The 16,669-nt window shown below is 42.3% G+C and overlaps 2 protein-coding genes across 11 annotated transcripts in view; one reads left to right on the top strand and one right to left on the bottom strand.

Annotated features, from left to right (window-relative positions):
• Positions 1–14,161, bottom strand: part of CELF1 (CUGBP Elav-like family member 1) — a 58,551-nt gene extending 44,390 nt beyond the window's left edge. For 3 of the 9 annotated variants that reach the window (XM_038136893.1, XM_038136895.1, XM_038136889.1), the window contains exon 1: positions 13,911–14,161. The gene's annotated coding sequence lies outside the window, so the exon portion shown is untranslated. Of the gene's footprint in view, positions 1–2,374; positions 2,460–13,910 lie in introns of all 9 variants that reach the window. The other 6 variants (XM_038136894.1, XM_038136890.1, XM_038136892.1 and 3 more) reach the window with 5 other exon arrangements.
• Positions 14,162–14,221: 60 nt separating this feature from the next.
• On the top strand, positions 14,222–16,582 carry PTPMT1 (protein tyrosine phosphatase mitochondrial 1). Of its 2 annotated transcripts, XM_038136899.1 has the most exons (4): positions 14,222–14,527; positions 14,598–14,678; positions 15,196–15,387; positions 16,267–16,582. In XM_038136899.1, exons 1-4 carry the CDS (start codon positions 14,357–14,359, stop codon positions 16,396–16,398), a joined length of 576 nt encoding a protein of 191 aa, XP_037992827.1. In that variant the 5' UTR covers positions 14,222–14,356; the 3' UTR covers positions 16,399–16,582. The 2 variants fall into 2 exon arrangements, with proteins under 2 accessions (XP_037992827.1, XP_037992828.1); XM_038136900.1 differs by lacking the exon at positions 14,598–14,678.
• The last annotated feature ends 87 nt before the right edge of the window (positions 16,583–16,669 follow it).

Raw genomic sequence — 16,669 nt, 5'->3', positions numbered from 1 at the left:
TTAATATGTAATATAATATAAATAGAACTGCAGCTGGTAATGAAAACAAGTGGCTCTATCCACTAAGTACTAGACAATGGATATGAGCCCAATAAATCTAGTAATATTGTTCTTCTACTAAGTGGTAAAACTTCTGTCTCACCAGCACCCGGGACCATCTAAGAGAATACCAGATCATTTAATGGATTCTGATCAATGAAATTACTGTCATAGTCAGCACTTTGTCTAGACCAGTTAGTTCTGATTTCTCATTATGCTTTCCAGGAACTAATGTTTATGGGATTGTCAAGGTTACCATTGGCAATTAAAGAGGCCAACAGATCAAAAAGACCACAGAGGTCAGCCTCAGATACATCCTGGCGTCAACAGTCTCAAATAAATCAGGGCTCAGTCTGGACTCACTGCAGATTTACATACTTTTAGGAACCCATGTGACCAATAATGAAAATTTGAAAATATAGAAAGAACTATTTCTTTGGAAGAAGTACAGGAGGGAGATAAGGATGCATCAAAGAGCGACGGAGCAAGCGCACTACACGGATTAGGAACCCAGAGTCCTATAGAAACCAGAGGAAGTTTCAATCACTGCACAGCCCAGGCCACAACCCACAGAAATGTCACTTTGTAGCAACCCTTACTAGTGAGGCAACACACAACAGAGATAGCAAGGGGAAACTCCTATGGTACAAAAACCTTACCACAGAAGGAACTTTTTTATCTGAGAAGCGCCCTTCTACTGCAATCTTTACACCACCCAAACCTCTCAGCACCAGAAGCTACTTGTTCAATGTGAGGCCACAACTCAGTCACTGTGCCTGCTCAATTTATTTTGGCAGACAGAGCTGCCAAACACTGTTTTTCTCAGTGCTGCCAGCACAAATACTAAAGGGTATACAGGGTAGCAGACAAACTATACAGTTAGCAAGTTGAATTACTCATGACAGTATGTTCTACCACAAGAATGCAAGTTTTTTCAACTTCAGATGTAAGACGAAGAACAGAACGAAGAATAGAAGAGGTGCACATTTTGGGACCACTGCAGACAAAGATGAAAAGACAGGAAAACATTTAAAATGCTATGTTTCAAGTTATTCTAACCAGGACATCATAAGACACTTAAGATTTGGGAGGTGGATTATATTTGCAATGTCTGTTCCATGTCTAGTCAGCATTTCCAGACAAACACCTCCAAGATTGATGATTAAGTCTTAAAATCCAAAATTAAAGCATCAAAGACACACTTTAACAATACAAACCAATCCTATGATCTATTGTTGAAAACATGGAACTGTGGCTTATAAGACATAACTTGCATTATTAACTATGTGGCTGAAGAGCAACTTTTTGGTCCTAAGAGTTGCCATTTGTATAATGTGGACAAATATGTACAAAGAAATAATAATCTTATTTATTTGTGAAAAGGTATTTTGAAAACTAGTGACAGAATATTTTTAATCAGTCAGGGGTATCATCATATTGTTACAGGTGCACTTCAGCTCAAAACATCCTAAATGACTTCACAAAAATAATCTCCAAAAAACCAGTAACTGTCAGTTAATAAAATCCAAAGAATCTCACCAACAAAAGACTTTAGTTTGCTATCTCTCTCCGGGTTATGGTATTAAGGGAAACTCAAAATATTCCAGGAACTGCAAATAGAGAAGGTACAAACTAAAGCAGCATTTCATTAGCTTTTTGAATGAAGGTCAGAAAGCATGCATTCATGTTTTGCTTTATGGAGACTCTACATGCCACAGGAAGACCTATCAGAAGAGTTTGGTCTTCTTTTGGGTAAAAGATTGAGTTTTAGGGAACACAAACAATATTTTCAGCTTAACCACTAAGCCTACTCCTAGATGCAACTGAACTTGAGCTGAACTTTAACAACCTCATCCATCTCAGCCACAAGATTCAAACACTAACACTTTCAACTTACCTATCTTAAAAGGCAAGATAAAAAAAATCCCAATGGGGAAACCACCCCTGTGCAGTTTAGACAGACACAGCTTGCATAGCCCTGTGTTAAAGATACTTACACACCTTTTTTTTCTGATTGTACAAAAGGGAATAGATTCAAAAGCAAACAGAGAATAAAGATGTATTGCACGTCTCCCACAAAGATCCTCAAATGCAATCACTATTCCGTATTACCACACCTAAAATGCCAAAGGAGGACACAGTGTACATGGCTGTTTCCAGCATCTACTGCTAGCTTCAGGAGGAAAATAATTTTGAGGTGTCCCAATTTTGAAAGATCAGAATTGAACTGTATACCAAATTCTGAGTAGGTCTGAAATTCTGTATTTGCAAAATGTTGAAGAATAAACATTTATATTTTATTTCAAAAAAGCACAACTAAGAAAGACTGATTTACCTGAAGTTTGTATGTGTCTTGCTTGGCTTATATTAGACAAATACTTGCCATGAACTCTACCGAGCAGAATCTGCCATTGCCACGCCTGCAAACCAAAGAGTAAAAATATGCTCAATTATTTTTATCTTTATTTTGTAACAGACACATGGCAAATCCTTTGCAGAAGTACATGGATACAAATTACACTCATTTACATCTGCAGAGAATTGGAGTTACTGCTCTATTATAACCAATGAATACTGATTCAAATCACTTTTAGCAGCAAATAATTTTTGTTAAAACTTGAAGAGATTTAATATTGGGTGTATAGAGCTGAAGCTTTAAAAATATTTCATACTATTTCTCCATCAGAGGCAAAGGCTGGCATTGCTGTGGGAACATCAACTTAGGAATGTCCACTTTTGCTCTAAACCACAAATTTAATAAAATGTAACCATTTCACTGCAAAGCAGTTCTTACTAAGCTTCTAGTCCAGAAATCTGAAGGTTTCTCGTTTGTCATCATTTGAAACATCATTTGTATATACTTTGATTTCTTTTTTTGCAACATTTACTCCCCTCTTCAGTATCTTTATATAGTATCTGAAATATACAACTGTAAATAATACAGAAAAGCTTATTTTACAAAAAGTGCATTCATTTACAATCTGCTGAAAATACGTGAATACATGCCATGAAGCACCATTTTTGTGTGACTACCAATCACAAATGCAATGCCACACCTCAGATGAACATTCCTCTGTCTGAAGAAGTTTTCATTCCTCGTTACAAACATGTGAATACAACTACTAGAATGCCCTTCCTGCTGGTATCAGCAGCTTTTTACTCCACAAACTACCCTCCTGGTCCATTTGTGACCCTGACAAACCCTCTCCAAGCTGCTCATCTCCAGTGGTTGATGCTCACTGATTCTTGCATCAGCACAGAAAACTCTGCTTGCTCCTCTCTCTTCCCAAGGCCTCAGAAACTCTCCCTGCTGTACAAGGCTGGATCCATAACTTGATCTTGGATTTTAGCTGGATGGGTGGAGAAGGATCAAGAGTGTCAATGTACTTTGCCAAGAGCTAGAGGTTCAGTCCTTGCTTGAAGTCTTATTCACATATTTTCAGATATTCTTCACTTACACACTCATCCATCAATTTGCTTCCATCACTTTTACTGGAAGACAAAGTATGACACCTACTAGCAGTTTTCCAGTGCTAGCAGGAAGAGACTCCATAAACTTTATGGCAAAAACAAGGGCTATAATACAGCTTTGGCTGCATAAGCACGCAGAATGGACATTAAATAAATATCTTTCTGAATTCTCTATACCTTTGCCTAGATTCTGGAGGCACCTTATACTTCCAAAACCTTACATGTGACTGTCTATGTGGCACGTAATTTTCTCTCTGTCCTCACATCAGAAAAGCTCACCAATTTTTTCCCAAATGAATAGCAGGCTTTCTGTAGAGCAGCATCAAACACAGTGTGTACCAAATTCTGGATTCATTAAGAAGTATGTTAAGACAACATTTAGGACTTTCCGGTCTAGCACCAAATAATATATGCCCCAGCAGGCAACACAGTCCAAAAACTCTCACTTAATATTTTCATGTTATACAACTGAGAAGACTAGATAAGAGCTCTCCATAAACATTCAATAGAAATGAGGAAGAAATGTAAAGAAATAGATTGAGATACTCCTGCTGCAGAGCCAGTTTAAGCTGGCACTATTGCCAAAAGAATAGTGCACAACTCTTTCCTCACCAGCTGTCCATCCCCATCTCTGTGTAACAAGCCTGAGAGAGGAAATGGTCAAGGTGTGTTCTTGTCCACTACGAACAACAGGAAAATAGTAGTTTTAACCCAGACATGCTCCTAGATTCAATTCACCTCACAACCACACATATGTTCTTGGTAGCACAAAGGAAAGGAAAAACACATGAAAAATGGCACAAGCCTCTTTCAGAGCAATACTGGCAAATGCTCATTTAAATTACTCATGGAACTAGATCATCAGATTTAGGTACTGAATTTCACACAATTAAATCTCCACTGATTGATCCTTTTCAAAGGCCTCAAGTGATAAACAAGGCTTCCACTGCCTCTGTTAAGAAAGCACTGTTTGTAAGAACTATATACATGTCCTTCCATATAATCATCTTCACTGTTCCAATTCTTTGTCAGTGGACTGCCTCAGATATTAGAGACACGTCACTCCACATTCTTGATTAAACAACATGATTTAACTTCTTAAAATCACAAGTAAGAATTTTCCAGCTTTCATTCACTCTTCCTGGAGTTGTAAGTACTTCACCATAGCAGTTTTAAGTTTCATCAATTTGAAATGCACACTGGACCTTATTTAAAATTCCTGTAATCTTCCCATATGTCCACCCTTAACCTAACTTTATTACTCAACTGCGTAATTATAGCATTTCTCAAAAAGGGCTTATTTTTGTAAAAAAAAAGAAAAAGAAAAAAAGCAAGCGGTATGGCAAGACGAAAATTTAAAAAATTATGCTTTCTGGTGGAATTTTAGTATCTTCAAAAGACATCAGACAAAAGTTAATTTTTCATTTGTCTTGTACCCTGATTAAACCTTTTCTGCAGACAGGGTAACAGTCAAGATACAATGGATTATTGGGTATTCTCCCTTAAAAACAAAAGTATATACAGCAAACAAGATTTCCTGTCTTGACACCTTGGCTTAGCTCTGAACAATGCTACTTTCTCATATATTGCTTTTAGGAAGATTAAAACAAAATGGTATGATTGAAATTCCCCAGTGCCATTCTATTACTCAAATGCCTTTGGTGCACATATATTTATTATTTATTCAGAGCTCTATCCATTATCATGGCATCTTTCACAGAACAGACACAGAGTAGTTTCAAACATACAGTAGTGTACTTCCAAGAGGCCTTCGAAACTGCCTAATTATATTCCTGCTCCAAGATTACTTGGAGGAAATGGTGAGTATCCTACAAGAAAGCACCTGAAAGCTGAGGAATCATAAAACTCTAATCACTGGCCTCCAACAGTACCAAGAATTTGTTTTAACTGGTAACTCATATAAATGGAAGGTTGTCAGCTAAGGAGTCAGCAAGTGGAAAAGTGGGAAGACAGGTGGGCAGAGGACCTAATTCTAGCAGAGGGTGCCAGAATTAGGCAAAATACCAAGATACTTCAGGTAACAAGCTTAACATCCCACAGGATGCATATTTACAACAAATTCTGTAGGACTGCCACATGAAGAGGGAAATAAGTACTGCAATGTGTCTCCGTTAAACAAAGAATGATCAGAAAACAGCCATACAACAAAGTTGCTAGAGTTCAATCAGTTCAAGAAGATGACCCTCTCTCACACATCAATGACAGGTCCCTGCCTGCAGACATCAGTACAATCCTGACACTGCCAGGCAGCTCAGATCCACCAATTTGCCTCCAAAATGTCCTTCTTCCAAATCCAAGAGACACGCAGCTCTCTCAGGAGGAAATACACTGAAGACACTGCAGTGGTAGGAAAGAAAAATAATTAAAACTGAGTTTATGGAACATGGTCCTCAACAAAAAAGGCAGACTCTTTCTAAAATCAATTCCACAACTGAAACAATCTTTTCCTCGCTCAAATTCCAGAAACAAAAGGCTGACGCCTATTCGCAAAGATATTCAAAAGACAGCAGAATTTTTAAGGGGACAGTATTTCTTAAAATTTAGAAAAAGTACCCTATAAACAATTGCGCTTTCTCCCTCTCAAAAAATTACTGCCACAGTTAATGGTGTACTGCTGCCACTATTTGATGTATTGCTGCCACTATTTTGAGCACCTTTCTGCTACTCGAAGATTGTATCAACAGTTTACTACAGTGTAACTATTTAAAAAAGCAATTGTGAATAGCCATCCCAATGTGTGCAGCGCCTTAATACAAAGTTTACGCAAGCACACAGTCAGGGAAGTCTCAGCTGCAAATTTCCAGCCCTTCCTAACAAGGTATTTCCTACAGGCCCCATCTCTGAACACCAACTCCTGATTCCAAACTAGGCAGGCCAGGGTCTAGCTCCTCATTAATCCCCATTGCCCATAACAAGCAAACACAGCACTCAGATCTTCCAGGACAGGATCTAGCTTTCATTAATCTTCAAGGCAGACAGTGACAACAGACCATTTATGGAAGGATACAGGCCTTGGCTAATCGCTCCCCAAAGCAGGAAGGGAGATTAAAATCCTCACCCCAGAAGACAGCAGCTCTTTTGGAGGTTAAATCTGGGTCTTTCTGATGCCACTGGCACCCACTACAAATTGCCCCTGCAAGACAACTCCTCCATTTCCAGTCTCTAGACTCCCAAATTTGGATGAACTGCAGTTTACAAAGAAGACAACAACCACAAACAGATTGCCTTCCACTTGGAACACCAGTCATGCCCAGAGACAGACAGACAGATGGACGTAACAGAGACTGTAAGCCCCGGCTCTCAATTCTGCTCAGCAAATGCCCACCAGGCCAGCCACACTGCCTGGTGAGCCAGTGTGCTCTGCTGGACAAATATAGAAAGCACAAAGTGGAACAACCCTTTCAGCAGAAGAGATTCTGCTCAGCTCCCGAGAGGGAGGAGCAGGAGCTGAACCAGCCGAACTGCTTTACCCATACATGGTGTCTGAAAGAGACCATTGCTAAGACAAGCTCCTTTACACACACACACCCTCACTCACTGTCACACTGTGCAAGGAGAGAAAAGAATTACAGCTACAAACTTAAAGGAGTTCCTGTTTTGAAATGAGTTCCAACTCCACTTTGCTTGTGCTCACCTTAATAATGCACAAACGTCTAAAGCTATTCACCAACAAAATCTGGGCAGCAACTCAAAAACAATACAAAAATCTTCCTTCCAGGGAATCCCCATATCCACCAGCATTTCAATAACTACTGAACTAGTGAAGCCTTCCTTGTTGCTTTTGGACGCACACAACCACATATTAAGTTCTTGGTTTGACCTTCTCCCCTCTCCAGCCCAAAGTGAATTACAGAAATCTTTTTAAACCCTTCTCCCTTTTCAAGTATTGTCCTAAACCAGGAAGCATGACCTTTCTCATTGCTTGATACTAATTACTATGGTGACTTGCTATATCTCGTCTGCTATCCCTGTAGTCCTTTTTGCCAGTGTTTAAACACTAACTATACCCTTTCCTCTGCATTCTTCTTAAAAACAGAATAAATGCATTTCTGTGCAGCATCCTTTTCTCTTTTCACCCACCCCACCCCTTTCACATTCTGGCACAAGAGCAGAGTAAGTGTAATTGAAGACCCAAATCCATAGGTCTTCACAGAAAAAAACCTACGAAAACTATAGAAGTGGCACAGTCTATTTTTATTTTTAGTACACAAGTAAGACAGTTTCATTTATTTAAAAGCAGCCTCATTTATATAAAAAAGCATCATTATTCATAAGCAATTTATTACCACATGCTGCTGCCTATTGCTTCTCCCTGGTGTATACTGCATGTATGTGCTGATACCAAACTACCTTACAGGAGCTACCAGAAAAGTTATTCTATATGAGTAAGTGGAAGCTGCAACTTCCAGCTGTATCAGGAATGCAGCAGCCAATTCAGAACGCAGAGAAACACACTAGTCAAGGAGTTTTGTTAATGTTACGTGCAAGTAAACACAAAAGTGCTGGCATTAAAACCAGCAATCCCGGTATTTTTTCAAATTTCTCATTACTGACATAAAGATTTAGGCTCCCTGCAAATTCAGGAAGATAAAAGCATATGCAGAATTAGCTCTACACCTAAGCACAGCCTAAATTATTTTCCTTAAAAATAAGGATCAAGAATATGTGTCTTAGTCTTGCTCCCCAAGAAATGTCTATTAAGTTTAAGTCTTGAATTAGATGAAAAAGTAATTTTAAACCCAAGGAAATTTCAAAGCAAATTCTCCACCAGACAATTAGTGTCATATCAGCTTCCACACTGTGAAATACAGACAGTACCACCTACAGCCAGTCTTGATAGTGATCAAATTCTGGCACTGAATGAGTAATTCAGAGCGTAACATGGGTGGCTTTAGTCCATAAGTATCAGAAAATACTTACATAACTTTTCCTAAGTCTCCAATGCATATAATCATGGATTTCTGAACACTCAAAACTGCTTTAGAGAAGTAAATACATAATCCTTTCTCTTCCCCCAAAAGATTTTGCATATTGATATTTTCAAGAGTATCAATTCTCATGTCACTTAGGACTGTGCAAGGAATTTTTACTGTTTCAACTCATCCTCGATTGTGCTCCACATTGTAGTAATCGAGCAATCACGTGCAAGAAAAAACAACCAACAAAAACCCAAGAAGAAATAAAACTCATCATTAAGTTGACCTGCCATCCAAATATTTTTTAATTCACAATTTTAAATGGAGGACAGAAAATTTCTGAAGACAAATAACAGGTAATAAGGTATTACAGGTAAGTAGGCAAAAAATATTTTCAGATGGTGCTTTGGAATACAAAACTATAAATTAGAGAATTACTTTTACACTGTATTGTGCCTACACAAAATGCAAAAGCTAGACGTGGTGTTCAAAATACATTCTCTCTTCCTGAAAGATCAATATTTCATTTCCTTCTGAAGAAACATTTATCAAAAATCTACCTTGCAAGATTTTGCAGAGATAAAAAGATGCCTGGTGTCCATCCTGCAAATCTCTACATCCATTAAGAAAGATGCTACCGTTTTTGTATGTAGACCTGGACATTGTCTGCTAAGTGCTTGATTTGAATTACAAACTCCTCTGCTTTGGAAAAAGCAGACATGAATATTCCCTTTCCAACAGAGTCTAAAAAATTTGTGGATTGCATGCCTACATTGGAATATCTTTTGAACTGCATAGTTTGGGACAAAAATAGCAGAGAATATGCATGGGTTCAGTGAAAGCCTGAATTTTAAGTGATGTTTGAAGGAAAACAGTTTCACTTTGACTTGTGAAATACTGAAATCTAGTGGATAATAACTACATTATTTTCGTGAAAGGTGCAGTACAAAACAGCCAGCAGAGTGACCTGAAAGCTACACAAGAGAACAGTTTTGACAGTGGTGAAAAATAAAGAAGCCATGGTCCTGAAAAACTCAAATTATTTTAAAGTAAAAACAATGTACAACAGTCACCTGGGTTCTTATATGAATTAGGAGAGCATCCAGTTCTGACAGAACACAGAGCATGTAAGCATTTAAAAAAATGCTCTGCATAGGAAAGCCTGCCAGATACCACACCAGCATGACACCAGATATTCAACAAACACCCATCCTCTCATCCACACGCTCATTCAAGATCTCCTTGAGTATGCTGCTGAAAAGGACAAAGAACCCAAACTGCCTGCTCATTTGCATGGATTTCAGCAATACTCAAACTAGCTATTCCATGCTATATTACAAGCAATTCAGTCAAACCAATGTAAAAATCCTAGAGCGATATGGTTTTAAGCCCAGTTTACATAATCTTAAATCGACCTGGGACTTTACCACTGCAACCCAAGCCATTAAATCAGCTATAAATCTGCTCTAAATTGGTAAATACTCATTATCAAAACCTGCAGTTTGCCAGTTTGCCACTAATATACTCTGCCTCTAACAGAGCAACCAGAAAGCCAGAACACCTTTTCTAGAAACAAAACAAGAAGACAGCCCATGCTATACTAAGTATACTGAAGATACAAAGGTAACACACATACATGGGACAGACAAGACAGCTTGTTGACAAGGATTCCTCTTCTGGCATAAGGCTTTCACTTACATATACCTGTGACACAAACCACATCATCTAAACTGAAATTCTTCACTAAGAGTTGGAAACTACTGAAGATTTCTGTTCAGCCATCTAGTTGCTCATTGTTCATCCTGAACTCAGCTAGCAATGATGCATTTTCTTTAGCACAGAGCTAAGACAGCTGGAGGTTTGAAGGTACTCAAGATGTCAAAGATGACTTCCTTTCCTTGGGATGATGACTGTGCTGCACTCTACTGCTGTCACACAAAGAAGCCTGCTCCGTCCATCACTGTTCAGACTCGTGAGCTATTCCTCCCTACAGCAAAGCACTTGCAGACTAAGTGGCACTGCAGCTTGGACCCAATGTACATTTCAGTTCTACTTGCTTGAGTCTCACATCAGGTACAAACAAGATGATGCTCAGTTGCTGTTTGGGAAATCTCCTCTTAAAATGTGAATGCTAAAGCTTTCTCTTTTCAATCTTACGCCCCAAACACAAAGTGTCTTGGCACCTTTAAAAAACAGGTTGTTGAGAACAATAGCAGAAAATTTGGTATCTTGCACTCTTGCACTTATCTGTACAACAAGTATCTCTGACGACTGGAAGAAGGGCAGTAAAACTAGCAGTTACTTTTTCCAATCAAAATTATCTCACTTCCCTCAAGAAATCTTGTAACAGGATCACCACTCAAGATCCTGCTCTGTGATACTTTGGGAAATACCCATTAGAGGCCCTAGATAACTCTCCTCAATTTACAATCCCCATTCCAATAAATACTAAAATAGATTAGTCTTCTTTTCTTCTATACTACTTTTTTCTCCTGCCAAATAGCTGATCAATAGATAAAAATCATACCTTCTTCCCTGAAGGTATTGAATAACTCTGCATTTAGTCTTGATGGACAAGCAATACTAAACATGCCCAGATTTAAATAAAACATTTCAGACATTCATGGCAAGAATGAAAAATAAGAAAGCAGAAATACAGATCTGAGTGCATTTGACTACTGTAGCTGTCACAGTAACCAAACCACATTATATCCTGGAAAACTGGACATATTAGCTTAAGAACAGTCTCCAGTTCAACAGCCAGAACAGTGAGTTCTTGGATCTCAGTGCTAAAGACTAATAACCAGGAAATCTCAAAAACTATGACAATTTGTCTCACTTCCCACCTCTTCTAAAACAGGCACTAAAGGAAAAATCAGAGTGGGCACTCTGAAGAGATTTGTGGCAGATGACTCAGTAACTGATAATCAATAGCCACATTCCAGAAAAATATGCCAGAAATAGTTAAGGAGCAACCTGCTCACAACAAAGTTTCCCAATAAGTTCAATTAGATACTGGATTTCAAGCAGAATCTTACTTAACTGAAAATGAATCTAACTATTTAAGAATGACATAAGCTTCTACCTTTTATGAAATTCAACCAATATAGGATGCTGTGATTTTAGAAGAAAATTTACACAACATGATATTTCCCTTATTTCAAAGCATCATATTTTGTTTCAACCAATGATTCTTCAACTGATGTACAGGCTACTTACATTAATAATGGATTTATGAGACAGACAACTATTGTCTATCGATGATCCTGCCACATTTCCTGCTTTCCCCTTTAGAGAAGTGATGCCAGGGAGCTTGTTTTCAGAACCCCTGCTTGTAGCAGAAGAACTGAAAGAACCTTCCCCCTGCCATGCAAAGATAATCCTACAAGTGCATCAAGTTTTGGAGCCTAGCAGAAATATGGATACAGTAAGAAGTACACAATAGTACTGCCATGGATTTCTTTACCCTGTCTCCCATAATGGAAGATGGGTACATTCTTCTCACTTTGTAGGCAATTCACTTTCAAAACAAAACTACCTAACACATAAATCTTCATGTTTTAGTCTTCATGACTTCAGAATGGTCACTTTGCAATCGTCTGCTTTTCTACAGATGCTGTATTCCTGCTTTCTTTTGCATTTAAACAGAATGTCCTAGGCTTGCATCAATTATTTTGCTACCTATTAAAAAAAAACAACAAACAGATCCAAAAAGGGGAAACATGTAAGAGAGCAGTTAAGATGGGACATTGATTTTCTCCAATGTAACATTAGAAACTTAGACAGGGAAAGCAAAACCAGAATCAAGACAGCCATGAAAGAATGATCATTCAGAAATGGTGAATGCACTCCTCAGAACAGCATACGCCTTCCCAAAATAAGTATCAGCAACAATTGTGAATGTGAGTGGAGGCTGAAAAAGAACAGTAACCACCTAAAGAAAAAATAATTCTTTATATCACCATATTTAAAAATCCCCATTTAGGAATTTTAGTAGTATATACGTTTGCATTCATGTCTCTGAGCAGGTGCAAGATTTGTGCTCCTGTCCTGGGGGCTCTTCAACAGCAGGAATGCAACTGAACATATCAAGCTGCTATATACAAGCTGTACCCACTCTAACATTTCCTGGCTCGACCTAAAGACATATGGATTAATTTCAAACATCCACCACAGCAGCAGTATTTCCAACAATGCTGTTTCTTCAAGACTTAGGTCCAGACACAATTCTAGAAAGATACAGTATCTCATATTGTGCAGAGATCCCAAGAACATAGCCGAGGGGAATGGAAAAAAGAATAAAAATGTGATTGGTTTATTATAGCTGTGCAATGCCAAGTCAGTGCAGTAAAACTTATCTGATGAACTAACCTAGAGAAAAACAATAGAGGAGACCACGAAAGACACTAGGAGAGAGTTCAGGAATTTTTGTGATCACTGGTACAAAGAGTAAGACTGAAAGGACAGATATACATAAAAAAACCCCCACAAATTCAAGATTCAAACACAAGCTCTTGTAAGCCAGAAGCCATGTGTGCTTCATGATACAAATCCCCACCAAATACTTTTCTAAATCCAGCGAACTGGTGAAACACACCCGACGATCACACTGAAGCAGGACATACAAGAAAGCTGCAATGCTTGAAAAATGTTCCCCGACAACTTCTGGCAGAAGAGAATGCCTGTGCCTTAAAGGTGAAAATGTCTGGGCCACAATTCCTCAGGAATTTTAAGGAGTGTATTCTACAGTTACCTCTGAACTTCCTTCTCGTAACAGTCCTAATAAAAAAACATGCTGTTATCAACCTTTACTGCTTCTTCACGTATTTATCACCCATTTTACGCTCCCTTTCTCCTGGTTTTCATACTCCTCTTCCTGCTTCATTCCAGCAGTGTCTGTCATGCGTTCTCATACCTGAGGACTGCAAATCCTCACACTGTGCTGAACTCCAATTTCCCTGATCGTGTTTCTCGTATGCCTGACTCGCCTCCACCCGCGGCGCACCAGCACACATTTCACTGCTCCAGCGGACAGACCCGCACCATATCGACGACAACAGTAACTGCACCCCAGGCTCCTCTAGGTGCCCGGGGCGCCCAGCCCGGCAGGCTGACGGCGGCCGAGCCCGGGGCAGCCGCTCCCCCGCCCCGGGGTCCGCCCGGCCTCGCCGCAGCCCCCCCGCCCCCAATGGCGCCGCCGCCGCGGGCCGAGCTCGCACCCGCAGCGCCACCGCCACCGCCCGCGGCGCTGTCAGCGCTCGGATCAGATACGACACCCGGCAGCCTCCGGCTCCGGGCCCTCGGAGGGGCTCCCGGCGGGGCGGCACCGCCCCGGGATGGCGCGCGCGGGGCGGCGGCGGCGGCTCCCCCGCGGGCGGGAGCGGGGCGGCCCCTCGGCCCGGCAGGAGCGGCCTGGCGGCGGGAGCGCCGGGGAACGGGGGAGAAGGGGCAAGGAGCCGTTACCTGCGCGAGACGGATCGCGCTTCCCGCCGGCTCGGCCCGGCTCGGCCCCGCGCCGCGCCGTTCCTGCGGTGCAGTCCCTGCCGTGCCGTGCGCGGCCCGAGCTCCTCCCGGCGGCGCCGCCCTCACCTGCCCCGGGATCCGCCCGCGCACCGCTCCGCTCCCTGCGCCGCCTCGGGCCGGCTCTGCAAGATGGCGGCGCTTCCGGGAGAGACCACGGCGGGCGCGGCGTGGGGGGGCCGGGGCGGTGCGCCCGCCCTCCCCGCGCCGCCGGCCCCGCCGCGCCCCGCCCGGCCCCGCCCCGCCCCGGCCCCGCCGGGCGCCTCCCGCCCGCGGCCCGACCCCGCCGCGGCTGTCCCTGCTGGTGACGCTCGGTGCGCGCGTCCGCGGCGCTCCCCCGCCCGTCGGCCCGGCCCGGCCCGGCCCGGCGCGGCGCGGCCCCGGCGCGCATGGGGGTGCTGGAGGCGCTGAGCGCCGGCGCGGCGCGGCTTCTCTTCTACCCGTCGCTGCTGTACACGGTGGCGCGGGCGCGGCTGCCCGGGTCCCGCCGGCCCTGGTTCCACCGCATCGACGAGGTCGTGCTGCTCGGGGCGCTGCCGCTGCGGGGGCGCATCCGCAGGGTAAGGCGGGCGCAGCGGGGCGGGCCGGGCCGGGAGGAACGGAGGTCCCTTATGGTGCCTGTGCCCGCAGCTGGTGGCGGAGGAGAACGTGCGCGGCGTGGTCACCCTCACCGAGGACTACGAGACCCGCTTCCTCTGTTTTTCTCCCCAGGTGAGCCCCGGGATCGCTGGTGTATCCCCCGCCCAGGTCTCTCGTCGCTGTCTGTCCCGGTACGGGTGAGGCTTTAGCCGCCTCCTGCCGTCATCCCGGCAGCCACCGCCAAGACCTGTGGCATCAAAGCCAGGACTACTCGTACCTAAGCCGACTTTAAAAACGATGCGGCAAACCAGTAAAACGTGAGCATGCGAGTGAACTGCAGCTGCAGTGGCATGGAAAGACAGGGAGCATGGAACCCACGTACATCACTATACAGGAATGCCTTTGCGTTGGGAAGAAATCCTAACCTCCCTCTTTTCCTATAGCTGAAACACAATTTTTCAGTCCTCTTTAACTACTACCTTCTGATGACCAGGACTGAAGTTTTCATACATCTGATTTGAAGGATTGATGTTCAAAGTCTCTTTACAGCCTCTCTGAATTTCCCAAATGTCTCAACAGGTTCCGAGTTTCTTTCAGTAAAAAAACCCACCCAAAAGTTCACTGACCGAATCTGCTATGTCTGTTACAGGAATGGGAGGCAATGGGAGTGGAGCAACTGCGTCTTAGCACTGTGGATCTAACTGGAGTCCCCACCTTGGAAAACCTGCACAAGGGCGTGGAGTTCATCCTGAGGCACCGGGCCCATGGTAACAGTGTCTATGTGCACTGCAAGGCAGGACGCTCCCGCAGTGCCACCATGGTGGCAGCATACTTAATTCAGGTCAGGAGTCTCTGATAAATGGGGTGATTTTTCATTAAAAAATGGAAATAAAATGCAGACAGCCTTTATAGTTTACTCTTGCTCAGGACACCCAAGCATGTACAAGTTAATATTCCATGATTTACAGAGCTGGGATGCCCATTTTAAGAGAGGCCTCAAACTTGCCTTATTTTGAATGCAAATGCAAATTTTGAATTAGTCTGCTTTTCTTAATTCTTTCTGTGGAGATTGAGGTGGGAATAACAAGTCACTCATGAGCACAGGTTCACTTAGCAGATAAACACAAGTTTTTGTTGTTCATATTTTCTCCTTGCTTCACTGGAGTAGTGGTGAGCCTTCCCTATGCTTTTCCATAAATACAATTCAGGATCAAGAGAACTGACTTGTTTTCTGAGTTCCTCTACCAACCCAACTGGGGAAGCCAGCACTAAGAACAAAATCCCACCTGCGGATCCTTCCCTTGCTGTTACTAAGCGCTCCCTGGAAAATTTGCCATTACTGTTGAAAAGAAAACTTTCTCACTAAGTGCTGAAATGCGATGGAAGTACCAGTAGAATTAAAAAAAAAAAAAAAAATTAAGCTGCATTTTTGCTCTGGTCTAGTGGGGCTAGGACAGGAAACTGTTCACAACATGAAGGAAGAGCAAGCAAGATGGAAGGTGGAGGGCCCAGGCAGCAACCATTCTTCTATAAATGAGGGACACATTTCATGAATGTGTGACTTGCAGGCCTCTCTGAGAAGAACATCAAGTAAACCTAAGGGGCAAAACAGCAACAAGCTTTCTAACACCTCTAATACTGCCCACAGCCTCCAGGAGGGTTCCATTAACTGGTGCAAAGATGGAATGGATTTTCACTTGCTGGGTTTCTGCCTTTTCAGCTGCATCACTGGAGCCCTCAGGAAGCAATAGAGGCCATTGCCAAGATTCGTCCCCACATCCTCATTCGACACAAGCAAGTCCAGGTCCTGGAGAAATTTCACAGGAACATGATCACTGGGAGAACTGCATAACTTAGTAAAAACTAATCAAAATCAGAATCAAAATCCTCATTCCAGCTGATATAAAAAAAGTTTTTATGGTCTAACAAAAGCTTAAGGGTTTTCATTCTTGACAATCAATAAAGAACATTTTACAGTAAAGGGGAAACAGGGCTGTTTCATTAAAGCTTTCTTTCCTTCTGGCTAATGTCCTAGATCTCTTGGAGTCCCATAATTCTTTTCCACACATCAGTGCTGACCAGAACTGCAATCCACAGGAAGTTCAAAAATATTTGTATATGAA

This window comes from Motacilla alba, chromosome 5 (genome assembly GCF_015832195.1).
Source record: "Motacilla alba alba isolate MOTALB_02 chromosome 5, Motacilla_alba_V1.0_pri, whole genome shotgun sequence".
In the NCBI taxonomy this organism is placed as follows: Eukaryota; Metazoa; Chordata; class Aves; order Passeriformes; family Motacillidae; genus Motacilla; species Motacilla alba.
This window is presented reverse-complemented; position numbering and strand designations above follow the sequence as displayed.